Genomic DNA, 23,782 nt, shown 5'->3' on the forward strand with positions numbered 1-23,782 from the left:
AATGAAGATGCCTGTTTATGAAAATGACAGAACTGATTTTGCCACTTGCACATCAAATTGAGAAATGGCAATTTGCCACCAATAGCTAATGACAACGTTTTCTTTTTAGAAGCAAACAGCACAGAAACGATTATTAAGCGCTCCTAAAAGAGGACTCTGTGCTGAGGCATGCCCAGGCTATCTGGAGTCTGGATGGGAACATTGGTATGTGAGGGAGCACTACTACAGCCTAGTGCACGGTGCCTCATCTCCGAAGTGAGGGACAAGGCTAGACCTGAATGAGAGGAAGCCATTTTCAGCCGGCATGAAATTCTATCACTGTCAGACCTGGAGACCTGGAGTGCCAGGGGAAGAAAAAAGGAAGGGAAAAAAAAACAGTTCCCTGTTGACAGAATGGCATTTTTTCGAAGCTCCACAATACATCGCTGAAAGCTTATACTTAGGAGATCAGTGTCTTTTTTTGTAAATCTGAAGAAAACACCACTGACACTGTGTGTGTGTGTGTGTGTGTGTGTGTGTGTGTGTGTGTGTGTACGTGTGTGTACATATATATATCCTTGATGCACTTGTCAAAGGCTAGGTGAAAATGGATTAAACATGCTGGGGATTCTAGATTAAGTTGAAGCAAGGGAACACTTTCTCTGCTTGTGAAATGTTGAATGTGGCATGTTTTAAAAAATCATATTGAATGGTATATATGTTGTAGAAGCATCTGTCAAACTGCCTTTTAAATAGGAATGCTTGTTGAGACTCCAAAAGCACAGTCGGCTAATTTATTATCACTTTTGGGACATAAATGAAAAGAACCTCTTATTCACACTGTATTTGAATCCCATTTCTTTACGTATATTTCCACATGCCATTACATAATTATATATGACTGTGGTGAATTATACATGACATGGTGAATAGCCCAGTGGCTTCTGCTTTTCTGCTTTTTAAATGGTGACAGATTTTTCATTTAAGAAGGTAGAATGGTAGTTTGGCATTTTTAAAAGCAAATAAGATTATTTATCTTTTCTCCAATGGTGTACAAATTAATTTATCCAACAGGGTTAAAAAAATCTTACAGAAATTGCCCAAAATAATATGGCAATATTTAGCCCCAAGTATATGTAAATGAACCACCGTATAAATCATATTCAGCAGAGCCCTTGATTTAAATATTGGTGTCACCTCTGGACATCTGGAATAAAATATATATGGACAGTTTCTTTGGCCCCACATTGGGTTAGATATGAGTGGGCAGATCCACAGTAATGCCCAGGATAATTGCCCATGAGGACACAATTTAAAGTCGAAGGTTACATTGGCTAAGATGGCTTTCAGGCAAGGCATTGGTTACTGTGTTATTTTGAAGGAAAGAAAGACCTGAACATGGCCAAAGTATTCATTATCAAACCGTAGGCTGTACTATTTTTATTTTTTATTAAGTTTTTTTATTCAGCATGAAAAAGCTTTGGCCTTAGTCATGTGGTACCATGCAAATCAGAGAACTTTCATTCATTATTTTCATTTTACTGTCAAAATTGTCAGCAAGTAAAGGTGATGCTAACCATATGCTAGATAACTTTGAAAAACTCTGAAAAGATTTTAAAAGACTAAAGTCTCACACCCTTTCATGACTAAAGACAATGAGTCACAGACTTTGAATTTGCAAAGACTGGGGGTCTTGCAGGGTCACCATTTGAATCATGACTAAAAATATATAGTAATGTTAAATATACACTCATGAGAACAACAAGAGAAGGAAAAAAGAAAACTGACTGAAAGGGAACATAGACAGTTCGGGGAATTATGTTTGTTTTAAACTGTTTTAATTCAGAAGCTCCACATATTTTAAGGTAGAAATGTATGTTTGAGTAAGAAACTGACTAGCATGTACATATCTGAAATTTAACTTGTTTTATTCACTGTTTGAATTACCACAGAAACTCATTTGCAACTGGAGATGTTTAGTTTTGTAACACTTTCAGTCTGTGTTTGCTTTCATTCTTTTAGCGGCCTCCTGAATTTAGTAAGTTCCACATTTAATAATGAATCTGTATTCTGTAATGCCTATTAAAATAATGACTTCTTTTGTAGTTGTGTTTGACTTTACTGCTTTTCCCACTAGCTTCATCAACCCTATGCTGCTCACTGAATAACCAGAAAGTCCATTGGCTATTTTTGCTGTGTTGAGTTTTATGAGAACTCCCATTCATATTTCAACCCTTGATTGATCTCCTTATGTGTAAAGTCTCTGGTTGCATCAGAGAACTTTTATCTAATACCAAGAGCTATTTTGATTGGCTTCCCAAAAGCAATGTCTGCTGTGTCATTCAATCAGTGTGCATCATTTATTAAGCATAGATGTGATTGGCTGAGTAGTGTCATGTGTGATATATGTACAATGCATGCAATTTGGTCTGTGAGTTTCCTGGATGGCTAAACCTGTACTGTAATGGGTAGAAAATATACCAATTAAAATAAACACAGTTCAAAATGAAAAATTCCTCAATAGTTTTTGATATAAGATTATTTACATTTTCCTGGTTATTTCCAGGGGCCTGTCTGTGAGGAGTTTGGTGTGTTCTCCCCGTGTCCGTGTGGGTTTCCTCCGGGTGTTCTGGTTTTCTCTGACTGTCCAAAAACACATGTTGGTAGGTGGATTGGTGACTCAGCCCTTTGAAGGACTGGCGCCCCCTCCAGGGTGTGTTCCTGCCTCTCGCCCAGTGATTCCGGACCCACCGCGACCCTGAACTGAATAAGCAGTTACAGATAATGAATGAATGTAATATGTTACCCAATATGGAAAGATAATTATTTCCCTAACAAGTCTTTTTTCTTGGTACAAAAGGTTTCCTTACACACCTTTTCTCTCTGTGCCTGTGTGGGTTTTCTCTGGGTGCTCCAGTCTCCTCCCACAGGCCCAAAACACATTTTGATATATCAAATGGCTATGATAAATTGTCTGGAGCTGTGTGATCTGTGTGAGTGTGATCTTGCCTTGTGCCCAGTGATTCTGGGTAGGATATGAACTCATGGCAGGCCCAGAATGAAAAAAGTACAGAAGAGAGATGTGCAATTTTAAATAGTCTTTCATAGTTTCTTCATCACTGAACATATGGCTGTGTTCACACTTTAATAAAAACACGTTCAGGTCTTTTGTCATGTTGGAAAATGCTCCAGTGTTTGTATGTAGCCCTGGTTCCATAAATGGGGAAAATACACTAAGGGTCTCGGCCTGAATTGGCTTCTTCTCTGTGTGTCGCTGGCTGAACCATGAGAAATGGCATGTGGAGTCATTTGAACTCAGGAGAGACCTGCGAATGTTGAAAAACATCAAGTGTGGAGGGTGTTGTTTTTATCTCTGTTCCATATGTGGGTAAGACTTATTTTTGCTGTTACATATTACTTATAAGGAACGTCTGATCAGGAAGTTTGTGTGGAACAGCTGTTCTGTAGTTTGTTTATGTTATGTAGGTGGAACAGGTTGTTTAAAGAGAAAAAGGTCTGTATGTGGCTGAAGTTTAATTTTTTTTCACTGATTGAATTACCACAGAAACTCATTTGTAATTTGTGTTGATTAGTTTTGTAGCACTTTCCGTCTGTGTTTGCTTTTGTGTATTTAGCACTCTCCTGAATCTTGCTACAAAGCTAAATGCCTCCAATTTTAAATAAGCTTTTTTTGTGATTCAAACTGAATAAAAACTTAGACAAGTTAAATGTCAGGCACATACATTACGTCATGTTTTACTTCAAAAGTTGCTGAGCTTCTGAATGAAAAACATTAGTTCCCTAGAATTGTGTACAGTCCCTTTTACCTATTTCACACATGGCTGCCCCATGTGGTGGACCTACTTTATGGAATGCAAGCTGATTTAAACATGGACTACAAAGCAGTTGAATGGTCATCTTGTGTAAGTTGCACTTTATAAAGAACATGTAAAATATTATCTAACCACTTTCAAAAAGCTTATGGTAAACACAATGAAATGGTAAAATATGTCTCGTAAAACCCTCTAAAATCTTAATATTACAGTTCTATAAATTTCAAAATGAGAATTACTATATATACTGCCTCAGATATATTCACATTCCAAGACCTCATGTTGTTTTGCAGTGTGCAGATTGAGGCATTTCCTGAGCATGCACTATGATCTGAGAATGATGGAGAGCGGGTGCTACTGGATGAGACAACATGGAATCAAGCATAACTTATCTTCATGTACTATAGATAACCATGTGTTGGACAGTCCTGCGTCACAGTGTTTTGATTTGCCCGGATCAGTAGTAGCAGCTCCGGTTGAAAAAGACAACAGCAAACAACCACAACAAAGAGGATCCTGCAGGGCTCGGGTCTAGATAAGATCCAGGGGAAGTAGGGGAGCTTTGATCCTGTGAGTTTTAAATCGATAGCGTCCAGACTTGGAAGGAGCCAGGGAGGAGGTTCTAGTGGCTCTTTCACATGCTGATGTATGCTAAAAGGACACGTGGGCAAGGGGCGGCCCACATTAGCCCTGTGTGTGTTTGCTTTTTTATAGAGTCATTCTGGATAAGTGGCTCTCTCTGGGGAACAATAGCCCACTGCAGACCTATGATCTGAACAAGTGACCATCTGCTCACCCCTCCATTCTTCCTTGACACAGCTAGCGTCTGGCTAAAGTACACAAACCACTCCAAAAAAACATGCCCTCGCAGATGTTGGTTCAAAGTATTTATAAGCAGCTCTGATGTGACACTGATTAGGGATTTTAATCACGATGAGCTGTAATGCCTGAAATTGACTGACTGCCAGATCCTGAGAAAGAATCACATCCCAGTGACTCATAGATTTTAGACATAAGGGTCAATGATGGGGTCAGATCACAGACTGTAGAGCTGCTGAGGGGTCCTGAAGCTAATTCAGGGAGCTCTCTGAGAGTAGCTTAGAGGCAGATGTTCTCAAAGCATAGGTGATTCTTCAAAGAACCAAATGATGAGCAACTTTTTTTAAAGAAAGAAGGGTTCTTCAAGTTTACTTTATTAAAGACACTGGTTGTATTTAGAACTGTGATCTTTGTAAAGAACTGTCTGTTTGTTAAATGGTTCTTTTTAATGGTGAAATGGTTCTTCAGATTTTTCTGTGTTGTGTTCAGTAAGTACTCCATATGGCTTATTTAATTGATTTATTATTATTATATTTACATTTTAGCATGTTTGAGTGGCTAGATAATAAAATGGTTAGGTTTGTGTGTGGAGGGGATTTTTTCAAGAATCTGCACATTGTGTTAACTACACTGAAGCCAGATATGGTGACGTACTCTGAAAGTAAACTGAGTTTATTTCATAGAGTTAACAGTTCCATTTGAGGATGTAGTAGATGAGCCATTCGAAAGGAAGAAGCTGAAGTATGCGGACTTGTTGATGGTAAAGCGTAAGGTAGGACTGTAAAGCTAGCTTGGAGTGGAGTGGGTCTGGGACGCCAGACTTCACTGTTGCACCTTCTGGAGATGTCCTGGGCTTAATTCAGCGAAACACAGACTAGGGGAGGTGTCTACCTGAAGACCCCTGTAAGGAGCCAGTGATGCAGTGGGTGGTTTGGGTACTCATGTGATGGGCTCAATGAGCAACCGTAGTTGTTAAGGATAGCTGGTTGCTGATCGGATCATTAACGGCCACAGCAACCTTAGTGTTGATGTGTAGGAAAAATTTTGTGGCTGCAGGTAGGAAGAGAGTGTACTGGGCCCTATGTGAAGCTCTAATGGATTGGCATAGGATATTTTACATCTTATCATGTGTATGATTATAATTAGTATTGGTATCACACAATCACTTTTCACAGAGGCTTTAGTGAGACTTACTTTCAATTTAGGAACAGGTAAAAGTGTGTACTGTAAGTCTGTACTGTAGGGTGGAGAACTAATGTCTTGGAATCCACATCCAAGCCTGAGACTCCTTGTGCAGGCTTTCACCACTTCTAGATTTTATTACTATAATTTTCTCTTCTATGGCCTACCTGATAAAACATTTCACATTTTATAATACATACAATATTCTGCAGCCAGAGTCTTAGAACGCACAAAATCTGTAAAAATTACCCCTATGCTTCGTCAGTTCCATTGGCTGCCAGTCTCTGAGCTTGTCAGTTACAAAATCCTGTTGTTAACCTTCAAAGCCCTGCATGGCCTCACACCTGCCTGCCATTCTGACTTACTATTCCCCTACACCACATCCTGCAAGCTAATGTCCTCAGATGCTGGTCTTCAATCTGTTCCTAGGTTCAAGCTCTCCACAATGGGTGGCAGGTCATTTTGAGTTGCTGTCCTTGAGTTGCATTCTCTAAATTAATCTTTTTTTTTTTTTTTCTCATATACGTCCCCCCCATTCACTCATTCATTCAAGTGCTTATCCAGTTCAGGGGCGTGGTGGGTAAAGAGCCTACCCGGACTCACTGGGCGCAAGGTACGAACACACCTACGAACACAGTCATTTGTGGGGGTGACACTCACTCTCATATTCACTCACACACTCACACCTAAGGCCAATCCACCTACCAGTGTTTCTTTTTAGACCATGGGAGGTCTAAACCAGAGCACCTGGAGGAAACCCACAGGGAGAACACAACAAACCCACACACCTCACAGACAATCACTCAGAGGCAAGGCAAGGCAAGGCAAGTTTATTTATAGAGCACCTTTCATACAAGGGCAATTCAAAGTGCTTTACAGGGTAAACAGCGATTAAATTAAGAGCAGGACTTGAACCCACAAGCCCAGGACCCTGTTGTGCCACCATGCCGCCCGTAAGTGTAACTTCCGTCTTAAATGGTGAAGGAAATACATTCTGGTGCCTGAACATTTAAGGTGGAACTGGAAGCTTCAGACAAAATGCTGCTGAATAAGAAGCTGGTCTAATATCACAGAAAGGTTATGAGTGGGTGATAATATGAATATAAGTCCAGTGGTTCTCAAACTTTAAAGTTCAAACTTTAAAAACCTCCAAGCACCCACCTGTATGCCTTATCACTGAAATATGTGCGCCCCTGATTCTTACTCTGTTCTGGGGCAGGTGGGGGGCATCAGTCAATTGCATGAGATTTTTGCCTTTCTACTTGAAATTTGCATGATTTACACAAAATTACTCTAAAATAATTACCCAAAAATTAGGATGTTTTAAACACTTACATTTATATTTAATTACATAATACATGTAAAGGCCATAAAATGTATGGAAGTATGCATTTTGAAAGACAAGAAGAGGTCAATATAATATCAGTTGAGTGCTTTAATAGGCTTTAGGTGCTCACATTGGTTCTCTGTGCTTGTATAAGGAGGTCAAGGAGGCACGGCTCTTGTTGTGTTAAACAGTATTTTAGGATTCTTTATGTGAAAAACGCCATATGGTTGTCCATCAGCAGGCATTTTATTCCATATTGTTTACAGAAATTTTACTTAGTTTCCTCTGAATTTTGTCCTTCTGCACTGAGTGTTTCTCAGGTTTGGCCTTGTTTTGTGATTCTTGTTTTCACTTTGCCCTTTTTGTAGTAAATTCCAAATTGCTCATGTCTTTCTTTAGCCTTTGCTTATGTCCAGTATGCTGCTGATACTGGGCTTTCGTTACATGGATTTCACTACTGTAAATACTAGGTGATTGTGTCCCCTCCCAGGAAGAATTACACATGTAATTAACTATGGTTTATGCATAACCTATGTTGTATTTCTTTACACACACACATTTCATTAAAGCATAATAAACTTTGAAAATTATGTAAATTACATCTACATTTAATCTACATTAAATATTAGATATTAAGTTGTTAATTAAATTCTTAATTATGGTTGATTTTCTGAGGTAATCTGGCATACCACCTCCTGATGCTTTGCGTACAACCACAGTTTGAGAACAACTCAAACTCAAAAACTCAAAATTTTGATTTTAAACACTCCACCTGTAACTCAGTTCCAAGAGGCTAGATGACATTCAAAAACTGTCATTACAGGCGTTACAGCTCATTGTGATTCGAAAACTTTGTCATTGATACTCCAGGCTAAGCACTGCAGAAAGTGCACTATGTAATGGTTGGAGGATATGTACACTCCCAGTGGCAGAAGCTTTTTCTCACAGTTGCTGCCCCTTAATATCACTGAATTAATTTGTAATAACTTATGGACAGATGTCCTAGTGCACTTGGGTCAGTACATGTGTGATTGACCCCATGTAGGCATGCCATTGTGCTCTATTATTTGCCATCCATTCCTGGCTTGTCTTGTGTGAGCAAGAAAGCATTACTATCAAGGCATCCTTCCCCTGAGAGCACCCCGCAAGGAAAGCAATCTCTGAATGTGAAAGCCCTGAGTGGAGGTCCCCGGAGCCCCTAAATCAGTCAGTTAGACCCTTCAGAAATGCAGGTTGACACTTTTGTAACCCCCAAATGAGCCATCTCGAATGGAAGGAGCTTGTCGAGAAGCAAGTAGTTATGACAACGCTCTCGTTTCATTTGCATCTTTCAATTAGCGTGCTGGCTCCCATGATCTATTATGTTTGGTGTCACTTTCACTAGGATCTACAAGATGTTGGCAGAAGACTGCCATCACATGGCCCCAATTAATATGAATTGAGACACAACTGAAGCCACAGACTGCTGTTTTTTTGAAGCTCTGTCCTCTGCTTCATCGGTAATTACAGCTAGATGTGAGGCACAGTTCCCACAGAGAGCAGCAGCCAGTGCAATCAGATTCCTGCCTCTGTTCTCCTCATACGTACCTGACTTTATTTTCTGCTGCAGCTTGGATCACCTGACAAGCAGAATCTGAAAGGAATCAGTTATTTCAGGGCTGGCAGAAACCAAAAGCTTGCTCATCCCAAGTCCATGTCCTGCTGTAAGGTCAGGGACTAGACTTACTCCCCTCTCCACAAATTTGAGTTATCGTCTCAGCAGAGGCTTTCACACCGTTCCCCTTAAATCTTTTGCTCTGGCCTTAGGAAAGCACAAGAAGTGTTCTAATCTAGCGTAGTCGACAGAACTGGGACATTTGAGTGAGGGAGTGGCTCAGACTCAATCAAATGCCGCAGTCTGACACTGCGTTCTCTGTCCTCACTTCTTACCACAGGCCATTGAGAGGCAGCATATAGAGCTCAGCGTCTCCACAGCTCCACTCACAATCACAGCTCACTGTTGAAAACAGGCGCTTCAGTGCTGCCCTTTAACGTACCGCATTAAATGGACACTTTTGAGCATCAGAACATTAATAGCTTCATAACGCTGCTTGTCTGAGTGGCATCTTCTTTTATATGCCATAAATGAAAGCATAATTATGATCCTGCGTTTTATGTGCTTAATGATCTGCATTTTGAAGTCATACACCAAAGAGCATTTGGGATGTTATGTGTTCAAAAGTTTGGAATTATTTATCATATTAATGGTCTTTTTTCATTTTATATACACTTGTCCCGCTGAAAGAGACTGGGGTGACACTTATGGTGCTTGCGGATAAAAGGATAGTAGACAGTTTAATAATAGTTTGGGGATCAGGAAAAAGGAGCAAACCAAGGGACAGTCCAAAGTCAACCCAATATTTAAATGCCAAAAACAAACAAATCCAAAAGGGCATAAAAGAGAGGTCAGAATAAATAAGAATAGAATAAATACATGAGAACAACAAACCTTACTAAGAATTAAAAATTTGCTGCATCCTAATTGTGTACTACACACTATATATATACATATACGGGCAGCATGGTGGCGCAGCAGGTAGTGTCGCAGTCACACAGCTCCAGGGGCCTGGAGGTTGTGGGTTCGATTCCCGCTCCGGGTGACTGTCTGTGAAAAGTTGGTGTGTTCTCCCCGTGTCCGTGTGGGTTTCCTCCGGGTGCTGCGGTTTCCTCCCACAGTCCAAAAACACACGTTGGTAGGTGGATTGGCGACTCAAAAAACTACCGTAGGTATTTGTGTGTGTCTGTGTTGCCCTGTGAAGGACTGGTGCCCCTCCAGGGTGTATTCCTGCCTTGCGCTCAATGATTCCGGGTCGGCTCTGGACCCACCGTGACCCTGAACTGGATAAGTGGTTATAGATAATGAATATATATATATACCTTTTTAGTAGGCGTAAAAAATATAAAGCTATATATAAGAAATATAAGATAACTTATCTATAAAGTAGTAGGTGTTTGAAGAAGAGTTTGAAGAACAAAGTTTTGTTCTGATTCTCCTTGATTGCATGAATTTGTTAAATCAACAACACACATTATTTAAAATAATTATTTATTAACTGGTAAAACTAAGTATTGGATGATAACCTCAAATAATACGGACTGCCACGAGGAGAGATTTGGAAAAATTTAAACCAATTTCCCTCTGGGATCAATGAAGTATCTATCTATAAATTAGTAACATGATATGAATTTACACAATGTAGTGCACCTTTGGTAAGACAGTTTCCGTTATACTATAACGGCTGGGAAGTTCTGCACTTGGGAGTGTTTATTTATTGGCAGTGTTTATTTAAGAGCAGCAGCCTGATCTATGGCGTTGGATGCAATTCAAAATTCGCGAGCGAGAACATAATTTTGTTTGAGGAAAAAACACGTCAGGCAACGAATAGTGCTCTCGCAAACAGGGAACATTTCCCGGGAGGAAAATGCACTTTGAGTGAAGAAAACTCCACCTAGTTTGATGACAGTCAAAACAGTGCGGCATCCTCACTGCTCTTGGGTTCTCCCTGCAGTCTGCTTTGCTTGAGTTGCCATCAATGATGGTGAAATATTTCCAGATCACCGACATTTTGAGTTGTCTGCTCATTAGTGCGGCGACATTCACTAGGCACAAAGTATAAGATATTGGTATCGGAGTCGTGTTTGTGATTACGAGTACATGTAAATGAACACAGTATCAATATTATCTCTTTTTTATAATCTGTGAAGGGAACTATGTAGGGAATAGGACACTCTTTGTACAAAACCAACATTTTCCAGACATGAGGAGGTTCTCTTTTTCTGTTTCCTTTTGGACTGTGGGCCAATAGTGTCCATCATTACCCTACTCGAAAATAAGCTGGTTTACGTTGTGGATTTTTTACACTTTGATACTTAACTATACTACATACATTATACTCAAAAACCAATTCCCACAACTGGGAAGCAGCTACTGACTGCCAATGACAAAAATTACGAACAGCTGTGTCAGAACTCTGGTGACTGAGAACATTGGAAAGTGTTCTGATTGTCGTCCATGTGACTCTCAAGAGGATTCTGGGAACCATAGTCCTCAGTACAACTGCATACTCAGTACAACCTTACTCTTGGTGGCTTAAGACATGACAGTAGTAATTAGATTATTTGAACTGACACTATTAATTTTGGCACTTTTTGTGGTTATCATTCACTTATATTCATTAATTATTCATCATATCTGTAACTCCTACTTCCTGTTGAGTATGGCATTAGATCTGCAGTCTACCCAGGACCATTGGGCAAAAGGCACCAGTCGATCTCTGCATGTTTTCTGAGACACACACACACACAAACGTGTGCATGTGTGTGTGGACACATTCATAGCTATAGTTACTTTTGAATAGCCAATCCACCTACCACCTATGTTTTTGGACATTGGGAGGAAAGCGGAGGAAGGAAACCCACCCAGACATGGGGAGAATGTTTACGGTCTGTCACATGAAGGGGGGATTGAAGTCAGGAACCAGGTGTTCAGTCACTCACTAACTCACTCACTCACTCGCTCACTCACTCACTCACTCACTCACATTTAGCAGTTTCAGTGCTTTGCATAACAAGCACAATGTCCTTGTTCTCATTGTGTTCTATTAGTTACCTATTTTGTTTCTTTTTTTCCACACATCTCATTAAAAACCTTCCACACATTTCTTCCACACCAAATTTGTTTAACTGATGGAAGATTTTGATTCCAAACTTCTGAATGCCTATACATATTATGGCTGTTAAATGAAAAATATATATTCCCATTTTTTTGCATCATTTGAACTCACTCGCTGCTCTGATGCTCTTTACACCATAGGAACAGTTCAAATTCGATGGACCAAGAAGAGTGCTCCACGAAGACTTCTGTCCAAACTTTTATTTTATTTTGAACATAATATCCAGGTCCATATTTCTTATTCAGAGCACATTGTGTGCAGCACAGTGAGGGTTACTGGGAGAACCCTGTGTGTGTACGTGTATGCTGTTGGGCCTGGAACATGCTTCTCTGTTCCCCACTGCTGTTTTTGCCTATAGGCCGACATGAGTGCAGTAATAATGCATTGAATAATGCAGGGGTCCATCTGATGGGGCATTTTTCTCTCCTTCAAGCGCCTTCGTTTGAGTCCTGATGCCTTATTGAGCTTTAAACATTTCTCTTTTTACCCTTCCAGCTTCTCTCCGTCTTTCAGTGCTTTGCTCTCTCTCTCTCTCTCTCTCTCTCTCTCTCTCTCTCTCGCTTTCTCTCTCATGTTCATGGCTCCCCTCTATCTTCCTCTATGATGTCGCTCTTTACATTTTCTGACATCCCTCCTCTCGGCGGCATCATCTCTCTCCTCAGTGAGACTGCTGCTTTTCCCATGTCTTAATCCCCATTCTCCAAGTGTCTTCTTTTTCTTCTTCTACTCCTTCTTCTACTCCCCACCCCTCTCCATCTTATGACTCCACTGTGTCAAAAGATGGTGGAAAGGAACTGGTAGAATTAGAAGGGGTGCGAGAGAAAGGGAAAAAAGAGATGAGGGAGAAATGATGACGTCAGGAGCCTTCTGGTTCAAAGCAATGACATTAGCATCTCCAGCCTTGAAAAAGCAGATATGGATTTGTATTTTCCAGTCTTTGTGTGTGTGTGTGTGTGCATGCCTCACAGCATTGGATTTGTAGTGTAAGTGTTAATTAATGTGTGTGTGTGTGTGTGTGCGTGAGAGAGAGAGAGAGACAGAGAGAGAGAGACTGGAGGTGGTTTATGAGTACTGGGGGCTGGTGGTGTGTACACCGGTGGCTGGAGAGGCTGTATTTACCTCACACACACGTGTGTGTGTGTGTGAATGTGTATGTGTATGTGTGTGTGTGTGTGTGTATGTGCGTTTAATAAAAGGTTAATTAAAGAGAGTGTGCACAGGGACGAGGGGGAGTGGTGACTGGCGTACAAAAGTGACTCGAACATGATTCATGGAGTTGCTAGTTCTTCGCTTCATCTGCCATTTGTATTGCCATGCTGCTTCTCGACCCACACGCCCCCCACCACCTCCAGATACACACTCCTGCTGCCTTTGTTGTTGGATGTTCTTTGAGAAACACGCACAAACAAAGGGTCCAGAGGGCAGTGCCTAACCCTTTCTGTACTTCTCTGTATCCCCCCCCCCCCACCCTGGTTGTAGTTTATATATATATATATATATATGTACACACACACATAGACAATACACATCACAATACAAGCATCAACAATGCACTGTTTAAGATTATAAAAAAATAATTAAAACAAAAATAGTTGGAATTATCCCAGCACCTAAGCTCTGCACCAAGACATGTGTAAGTGTGAGGAACCGCTATTATTTTAAAGCTCTTCCAATAAGTGTCATAGTTTTGTTCCAAAATTATATTTTAGACACATCAAAGAGAGTCAAGTTTCTAATGATAAATGTGCATTACAGAGTATGCTCAAGTATTACAGAGGACCAAAGTGATAAAAGTATAAATAATTATACAAAAAAAATACATACATGAATACATAAACGCAGAAATAAATGCTTTAGTATGCATAATAAAATAAGAATTAAATACTTGATGACACAATAAATAGAGAAATGGATCAATTTAACTTAGTGTATTAAAATATAGAAATAAATTTGAGGATTATTCCAACTTTTTCTTGAAAAAATATGAAATTATTAATTAATTTATTTAAATATTTTTATAGTTTGCCATTTCTGGTCTTCCATCAATTATGGAAAGATGTACAATTAAATCTAAATAATAATAATTTAGATTTAAAATAATTTAAATCAAAATTACAATTTGTAATAGTGCAAATTTCAAATGACAAGACCTGCTGTTTTAATTCTAATTTGATTGTCTTTGTTTTCAATCGGGATGATTAGCTTCTACATAGGAGTTAGACCAATCCGGGGTAACCACACACTGTGCTGTCTAAATGACAACAACCACAACAATCTGGCCCTCTACATTCAGCATCAAACTAAACCCAGATTTCTTGATAATGAAACAGATCTGGAGGTTATTTTATAGAACATAACTGCATTGTTTTTTGTCTGGTAAGAGACAGAGCGACATTTTAACAATGTAATGAACATTTGTTTTTCTTTTATGGCATGTTTTACACACATCTGTGTTTAAAAGTAATCTCACGTGTATTGCGTTTCAATAATTATTTTTGAAGTGCCTCAAGATGTAAAGTAATACAGTTGTGTACTGATTACATTTCAAGGTGACTGGATTCAAGTCTGACACTAATTCAGCATGTAATTTTTAAAATGCAAATCCTTGTGTATTGTTTTTCAGTAAAGAGGTCGAGCAACGTGAAAACAATGTAATAGTGGTTTTGCTTTTATTTTTGGCACATATTCTTCATGTTAGTTTGGAAAAGCAATGACGTGTGTGGATTGCATTTCACATTGTCCTATTGCAGTGATTTCTTTCCAATTTGGCACTAATTCCTCTCCATATGAACCTACAAACCCAAGACCCTGAAATTTTATAAAGTATATAAACACAAACGTCCGGGTAGCCTTTGGACCCTGTGAGCAGAGTGACCCTGTACAGGTTAAAGTGGTCATAGTGGACAAATAATGTCAATTTAGTTTACTATATGGGTACCACTTTAGAATAAACCAGTGGTTCTCAATTTTTCTATCATTCCAGATCTTGGAAGAAAGGGAATCTCTGCACCCCACCTTTCCAATATCACCACCCAAAATGGTAATAATACACATGCAAGTTTACAATTTTCTAACTTGTTAAAGTAACATCAACTTCTAGCTCTAAACCAGTAGCTTAACATTATAACACCAGATACAACATTAACAGCAATGTTCAAAAATACAGAAAATTGGCCTAATTAAACTGTGCTTCAGATTCTCACTTTTCAATCTGTGCAAAAATGAGCAAAGGCAGGTGCAGGGCGCAGGAGTGAGTTTAATATTTGGGGGGTGGGGGACATATTTGCTGAATCAAAGCCCATACCCAAAATATTAGATCATTTTAAGCTGATTCCTATGTAGATAAGGCAGTAAAATACTGCATTTATAATTATGTGGAACAGCCTTTGATTAACATTAACGTTAGAGAGTGAGACTGTCCCAAACAACACACTATGGAACTTTACATGCTACACTACAGAAACACTGCTAAGGGTGGCATATATGTATTTTCATACTATTCAGTGCAGCAGTGTGCAGTTTGGGACACGGCCAGAGACTAACGTTAACTTGCTGCATGCTTAGAGCTCTTTCTCACAACCTGAACGCAGCTAATATTAACGTTAACTGACTCTCAGATCCTCCTGTTTCCCTAATAGTTATATACAAGCCGCTTTTATAACTGTAATTAACTGTTATTGCTATCTGTTGTGCTCTCGTTACTGACCTCAAGCTCAGAGCTGGTGAAAACTAACTTTATAAACCAGACTCTTGACGGTGAATCGGATGCCAGTGAAGCTAATGATTGGAGCAGCTTTATATTTGAACAGGTGTCTTAACGAAGGCTGAAAGAAGACCCACGATGTCTGTCTCACAGCCAAAACGCATTAATCTCGCTGGCGCATTTTCAAAATAAATGTTTGCAAAAAAAAAAAAAAAAAAAAGCATATTTTGGTTCCAGGCAAGCTAGGTCTCCTATCTAATGTTCTTTTAGCATTTTTAAGGGCTATTAATGAATGCATTGTGAATGGGTGCTTTTTATTGAGTAAGCTTTATTGGCAAAACAGAAAGACATTAATAAAGATTAAATAAATAAATAAATAAATAAATAAATAAATAAATATTCAAATTACTCGCGCCCACAATTTGAGAAATGCTGGAATAAAACTACATAGCCACATCCATCTACACTGTTAAACCTCAGATCTTGCTCGATATTGACCTTACTTAATCTCCTTCATCAGTCGACATTAACCTTGTCAGCTTTGTTAATATTTGTTAACAGGTTTAACCATATAATCACCAAGTTTAATCAATTAACCACAGATAGAGGCTTTATAGTCATTGATGATAAAGTGGCATGTACCTTAATATATGAAATGAATAAATTCATATTCTCAGGTGCGAGCTTATTCGTTACCTTGACACATTCAGAATTAGACAAAAACGAGGTCGCTTTTTTTTATCTCTGTGTTCATAAAAAATTACCCACCTTTAAAGTGTTTACAACCTAACTAATTAATTACAGCCTAATTAATAATCATGTAATAAACAGATATTTAAGACATTTTTAAACCTTTATAAATGTACTCTTATTTAAAGTGGTACCACTGTATCTGTATGTCTTTCATAATTTTTTCTTATTCATTTTTTCCCCCAATATGGTGAGATTATATATATATATATATATATATATATATATATATATATATATATATATATATATATATATAATTAATAAGGACTATATAGGATTAATTAATTATATTTTTTTTAATAATGATATATATATATATAATACTAATAATACATTATTATTATTATTGTTATTATTATTATTTTTTTATATATATAATTACATTTTAAATCCTGTATCAGGAATCAAGTCAATGAGATATTGAGCTGAGTGCATTATGACAGTATGTGTACAAAAGCACTACTCAGAATGGTTCTGGAGGCAGCACTGCCTTCAATGCTGAAAGAATGTAATTGGTTACCAGTCAACAGGCAGGGATGAATGTGATTGGTTAAAACGGATTACGCCTAGACTCTTGTGGTTTTCCTGCTCTGATTGACAGAAATGACTCCGGAAGAAATAAATGTGCAGTATACTGTACACTTAGTTCTGTTAAATAATTTGTTTTATAATTTTGTTAAATATCTCTACATTTCATTTTGCTTGAAAGGAGGATAATGTCATTGTGATCCGCTGCCTCTGAGGAAGATTCTGAAGAAGTACTTGACACCAAAAAGAGATCTTCTTTGCTGAGCTTGTTACAAAAGAAGATTTTTTGGGGCCATAAAGATTCCTTTCAATAAAGAACACTTGTATAACCATCATTATTAAGTATGTACAGTAACAAAAGACTAAGTTATATTACATATTTTTTCCTTCTAGAGTTGTTTCTGGCAGTCAGAACAGGCAATCCACGAGGGTCTAAGTGGAGCTTTTACCGGTTTATGCTGCCTCAAGAACAATTCTGAGTGCTGCTTTTGCACAAAGTAAAAAAGTAATTTGGGACGTTCTTTTCACTATGTTAGATTTCCTCCTCTATTAGGCTTTAGTTGCCACATGCTCATAATTATAAACATTACAAGCTGATATTTGCATGCAGCATCTCACAGTGCAGCCTCACAAATATCAATACACCTCTTGCCATATCGATTTGCATATTGCCAAATGTTTATTCACAACGGATGAACATATTGATATTTTGAACACAGCTCTCACTGCTGCACCATAGATGGTTTATAGCCAGCGTGATTTATGGAGCATACAGGGTGGGGGGCTCTTTTTCCCACTGCTGGGGCTAAGGCATGAATCAGTACTGGGGTTACGGGTAATGAATTCTGATGTCTCCCAAGGAGTGCTAAGGTCCAGGCTGGTAGACCGGGTTAGTATTGCTTGCCTGACCCCTGCGTTGGACCTCCCATTTCCCCCGGCACTTTGATCAATCTGTATTTGGCGGGCCCTTAATTGCTATACATTGACTTTGTGCTGGCTGCTTCTGCTACTCCCATTTGTTGATGCATTTTGCTTATCGTCTTTTCATAATGTGTTTTTCTTTGCCCGGTTCCATTTTTTTTACCCTGCCTCTTTCTCTCTCTCTCCCCCTCTCCCCTTCCCACCACCTTCTTTCATCAGCACTCTCCCACTTCCATTTATATTCCATACCTCTGACACTCAAGGCTTGTCTTGATGACTGCAGTAATTTTTCACTTAACCCCTTCAACTCTAAGGGGCTTGGGCCGCAACAAAAATACACAGCTATTGCCATTTTGTTGCCTCATTTTGCGATTGTGCAATGCCTGGCAAGGTATTAAAAATGCATTAAGCAATAAAGTGATCCGGTTGAAGGTTAGCCGGGTTTACTTTTTACTTCTTTTGTGCTGCATTAATGAAAACCTTGATCCTTTTATTCAAAAATATTTGAATAATATTCATAGTAATATAATACCCCACCTACTACAACTTCCATCTTAAAAAAAGGCTAGTGCATGCTAGATGCATCAGGCTAATAATACGCAGCATGCAGTATGAAATAAAACTGCACCCCTCAGCCTCTCTCCATCACTGTATCACTGTACCTTATAAACTTGGAGTCAGACCACAGATCCATAATAGCTGACATGTGGCTGAAAATGATCTGTTTGGGTTAAACACACATACATTAAGCATAATTTCCCTATCTCAGTCACTGTCACTAAGAATTATAGAAGGACAACCAATTTGTATGAGCTTAAAAAGGTTTATGTGCTGTTATATAGTGGCCTTGTGTACTTCATCTGCATTCAGATGTCTTTTTGTCAGAGATGATACCAAGCAAGACAGGCCTTCTGTCAATGTGGCATCTCTCAGACAGTGAGTAGTGGCTTTTATACACCTGCATTAGTCAATTTTGTGACCCTTCTTTGGTCTAAACCAGGGATGTGCAGTCAGGAGAGACATCTATGTGTGATGGTTATATTCCAATAACAAAATAAAGCTAAAGAAATGTGAAATTGAAATTTCTCGCGGATGTGTGTTATGAATGTCATGTCTCAATGTTTCATTTTTATTGTCAAATTTTGCTGCAAAGTGCAGCAGTCAAGACTTGACTGACCAAGACTCACCTTGGATTGCACGGTTGCATTAAAACGGAATTGCCTGTGTCTGTTTGCGTGAAAATCATCTGTATGCTGTTTGTAGAACTTGTGTTTGCTAGACATCGCTTTCCCTAGTATATCATTAATTATTTATTCACATGTGTACAAGGTATTTTACACATCGGTAAAACTGCAATAGAAAAAGTTACACGAGTGTGGCGGCCATTAACTCTGCCTCAATAATGAGGGCCCACGAAAGCCTGAGCACAGACCAAGCTTCCTGTTTCTGTTTTTTGATCTGATTTCTTATATCCTCACTTTAGACTATCCATAGTTGTGAGTGTGTGAGTGAATGCGTGAGTGTGTGTCGCCCTGCAAAGGAATGGCGCCTCCTCTAGATTGTCTTCCTGCCTTGCACCCAGTGATTCCGGGTGGGCTCAAAGAAAAACATGTAGTAACTTTATAGGAGAAGGGAAAAAAACTTCTTAACTTTCAGTGGAAGTACATGTAAAACCATAGTAGCCTAATTTTCTAATTTTGGAGCATTTCTATGGGGCCATTTTTTTAATATAAAATATTTACACAATTTAAAGGACACTGATTTTAGGGCCTACAAATCCACAAAAATTGAGATACATGTTTCTTTCTTTCTTCCTGTTGTTTTTGACAGTGACAAGAAGTGTATTTCATTTTCATTCAATTTGACATTAATGCCAACTTATATGTGAGTTACATTTTATGATTTAATTTAACATGGCACATCAGTTTGAATATTAATTTTTATTTTCTGTTATTTCACATCTATTTCACACAAATTTTACTATTTATCTTTGTCTTTTAGTTGGACATTTCTGTTTCTTTAGCTTGAGCCTATTTTGTTTAGTTGTGTCAATCACAGTTTGTACCAGTGGCGGATGCTGGTCTTTCAAGGAGGGGAAGCTCAATTTCGGCCTACATCATAAAATGTGTCGGTTAATTTATACGTAAATTCTACCCTCCTTTCCTTTTCAAGAAAATGATCTGTGACCCTGTCGTACCAACAAGGCACTAGTCCAGGGACTTGACTAGCTGATTCGCTCATTTCGCTGTCAATCAAAAAGGGATTCAGCCTCAGAGAGATCATCCAATCATCATGCAGAAGCTGAGCGTCCGAGCCAGCTGGTCTATGGCCAGCCCATAGACCCCCAGAGACGCTGAGCATCCGATGGGCGGGACAAAGCCCAGCATTTATCCAATCACGCATCTCGATTCGCTGCACTTCGCTATTAAACTCTGTGGACGCTCAGCGTCCACACTGTTTAAAGCACTGTGAAGGGAATGATTGAGAGGAAAGCCATGTCTTTACCAGCGATAAGAAGCAGATTCTGAACAAAAGTTGAGCACGTTGTAGTGCATATTTATTCAGTGACATGTACACACAACAGTATATATTTGATCACTTATTTTTTTACATTTTAGGGGAAGCTGAGCTTCTCTTGCAGTCTTAGAGCAATCGCCACTGGTTTGTACTTTACATTTTCAGTATGATTGGTCGAAACAGTGATATATAACTAAAGCTTACTTGATTGATTAAATTAAATTTACAATTAATAAGGAATCCTAATTTATTCTTTGATTATTATTTGTGTATTTATTAATTTGCCTGTTTTATTAAACGGCAGTCCACACCCCTCCTCACTTGATTCAACACCCTTGTTGGTCTGAACTTTGATTGGTCAGGACATGGCCAGCAAGACCAGTTTCATGATTTTATTAGATTTTAGAAGCCTGCCAAAAGTTCCAGATTTCATTACAATTACTGAACACAATTTACCACTTTGTTTTGATAAATGATTGCTTAGAAAGTCTTTGATCAAATGATTCCAGGTCAGCTTCAGTTCCACTGAGACCCTGAATAGGATGAAGGATGCCAATGAATGAATGAGTGAATTATTCAGGCAAACAGTCTCTTACTGTATCCTGTTTTCTGCTTGAACAGCAACTGTGTCACAGTCTGCATGTTTGTCTTGTGTTTTCTGAGTGTTTATTTCTGTTGACATGAGTAAAATCTCTTTTCTGTAATCTCTCTTAGAAATCTCTGTTTAATGTTTCAGCAGGTCCTTGGGGTAAGGTTTAAAAAAAAACAAAAAACAAAACCAAAAAAACACTAAACGTGCTTTTGCTTCCATATTTGGATCATCTGCTTTCACCTTTCATAAACACAAACGCTCCAGCTGTCAAAATGCCATGCAAATGCACAGTTTTGTGGCACCAGGCACAAAAATACATGCCTTTTTTATTCCTTTCCCAAAGTCTTTTATTACTTTTCGTTTGCTGTTGGTGGAAAGTCACATCCCAGTGACCAGCAGTAGATGCTAAAAGATGTTTGTGTTGCCATTGTTAAATAACTAGTATCTGTTAGAGCATTGTTATTGTAGTTATTCAATAATAAGTCTTAAGATTAATACCTGGATAATAAGCTTAGGGCTGGGTGCACCATTGCGGGATTAAATTAGGAGAGTTTAGAGCCATCAGGGATTTCTTAATTAAGGTTTTATTATAAACCGAGCTGTGTTGACAAGTCTGTTAAAACCTTGAACAGCGATTAATGCTGATTTTCTGCCGTGATGGATTTGCCCACATAAATACACAGAAATAGCATTATTCACTAACCATTTTCCACATATGTTTTTCCCTTTTGAGTGAAGAGTAAGATAGAGCTATGTTATAAACAGCTCTCACAGGAAGAGGGGGGTGGGTCGGGGTGCTTTCTGCCTGCTTCCAAGAGATATAAATGTTCAATAGCAAACTTTCTGCAGTGATGATCCCGGACTAGCAAGGACAGGGGCACTGTTCTCACTGTTGGAGGTCAGCGAAGACTCTCAATGATTTAGAAGCAGTAATGTTAAGGTGTACAGTGTTGCTTTAAACACCATTTACAAAAGCTCTAATATAGATGGGAATATTGGAAGATTGAATTATTTCCCGTAACTACTGTGCCATATATTTTTATGCTGTAGTTTTACACTACAGCCTTCATTAATAGTCTGCAAATACAGTGCAGTGAAAAAAAAGTATTTGCTCCTCTTTTGTTTTTCCATATCTGTAAAGCATCAAGGTTTCAGGTGAGACAACATGTAATAAGTGAAGCAAAATTACACTTTGTAAAATACTGTTTCATTCAAGGAGAAAAGGTAGCAAACATCAGCTAGGCCTATGTGGGGAAAAAAAAAGATCATCCTCTTAGTCACCGGGTCAGTCAATTAACTACATTGATATTTGGGATCGATTAAACCAGTTACTGTTTACAGGTACGGTTAACTGATTAATTGATTACTGTCACCCCTCTGGAATATGATCATAACTTTAAGCAGTGTGCAATGTAGGGCCCCCTTTTCCCACAAGGTAACACAGCTCTGGAGTCTTACTGGAATGTCAGTGACATGCACAGGTCTCGGCTGTTCAGGACAGCTGGTTTGTGTTTTTGTTCAGTTCTCACCCTACTCTGTACTCATTTGCACTATTGTGACAAATAGTTTTTCCACTGTATTTGGCAAGATTGCTTGGACCTAGATAAACAGATCTGTCTTTTTACCTAGGATTTTTAAAGCCATTTTTTGTAGCGTATAATTGTTACTCGTTTTTCAAACATTCTCTTGCTGTTGTCATTTTCTGGCAACCGATATATAGTCATAAATAACAGTGGTTTTATTCAACAAAAATGACCTAAAAATAAGTAGTTTGTCTCTCTCTCTCTCTCTCTCTCTCTCCCTCTGTGAAGGTCTGCTACCAGAAGGAAGCTTTGTGAGCCCCCCTCCCTCTGTCTCTGCACCTCTTCAATGGCGGTGAGGCCCGCCCTCTCGTTTCTGCTGGCTGTGCTTGCGTGCAGCGGGCCGTCCCGGCCATCCCCCCCGCTGCTGCTCCGCCCCCGGGAGAGAGAGAGGGACTCGGGCGGGGCTTCGGGCGGGGTCAACATCGCCGTGGTCCACTCCGGCTCCTCCCACCTCCCGGAGACGAGCGTCGGGGGGGGCTCGGGGGCGGGGCCGGGCCCTGGGGTGGGGCAGGCGCCGAGCCGGGCGTGGTCAGGGCAGGTGGGCGAGAGCGTGATGACACCGTGGGGGCCGGCCAACGTGATCTGGGTGGCGGTGAATGAGAGCAGTCCAGGCAGCCTGTTGCTGCAGCTGTGCGAGCTGCTGGCCACCACGCCGCTGCAGGGGCTGGTCTTTGAGGAAGAAAAGCCGCCGCCCCCCAACCGCGCCCCGTTGGCTCCGATGCTGGAGTTCGTCTCTGCTCAGACCGGCGTGCCTGTGATGGCCGTTGGAGGAGGGGCCGGCCTGGGCAGGGAACCACAGGTAAGAGCTGTCCATCTACTGCTTATTGTGTTTTGTTGGCTTATTTTTAAAACTAAAAATTAGATTTATTATTATTATTGTTATTATTATAATTATTATTATTATTTTGAAATTGTTTCAAAGCCAGGCGGCACGGTGGTGCAGCAGGTAGTTGTCGCAGTCACACAGCTCCATGGGCCTGGAGGTTGTGGGTTCGATTTCCACTCCGGGTAACTGTCTGTGAGGAGTTGGTGTGTTCTCCCTGTGTCTGCATGGGTTTCCTCCGGGTGCTCCAGTTTCCTCCCACAGTCCAAAAACATGTTGGTAGGTGGATTGGCGACTCAAAAGTGTCCGTAGGTGTGTGTGTTGCCCTGTGAAGGACTGGCGCCCCCTCCAGGGTGTATTCCTCCCTTGCGTCCAATGATTCCAGTTAGCTTCTGGACCCACGGCGACCCTGAACCGGATAAGCACTTGCAGATAATGAATGAATGTTTCAAAGCCTCCTAGAGACAATGATGTAGGTTGCACAGGGTTTAACAGTAGAATATAAGATTT

General features: G+C 39.6%; 1 protein-coding gene across 1 annotated transcript in view; it reads left to right on the plus strand.

Annotated features, from left to right (window-relative positions):
* The window catches only part of grin2da (glutamate receptor, ionotropic, N-methyl D-aspartate 2D, a), a 196,206-nt gene that overhangs the window by 38,057 nt on the left and 134,367 nt on the right, over positions 1 to 23,782 (plus strand). Inside the window, exon 2 of the mRNA XM_066675472.1 lies at positions 22,678 to 23,248. Within this exon, the coding sequence (XP_066531569.1) occupies positions 22,736 to 23,248 (513 nt within the window). The 5' untranslated portion in view covers positions 22,678 to 22,735. The remainder of the gene's footprint in view (positions 1 to 22,677; positions 23,249 to 23,782) is intronic.

This window comes from Hoplias malabaricus, chromosome 6 (genome assembly GCF_029633855.1).
Source record: "Hoplias malabaricus isolate fHopMal1 chromosome 6, fHopMal1.hap1, whole genome shotgun sequence".
Taxonomy (NCBI): domain Eukaryota; kingdom Metazoa; phylum Chordata; class Actinopteri; order Characiformes; family Erythrinidae; genus Hoplias; species Hoplias malabaricus.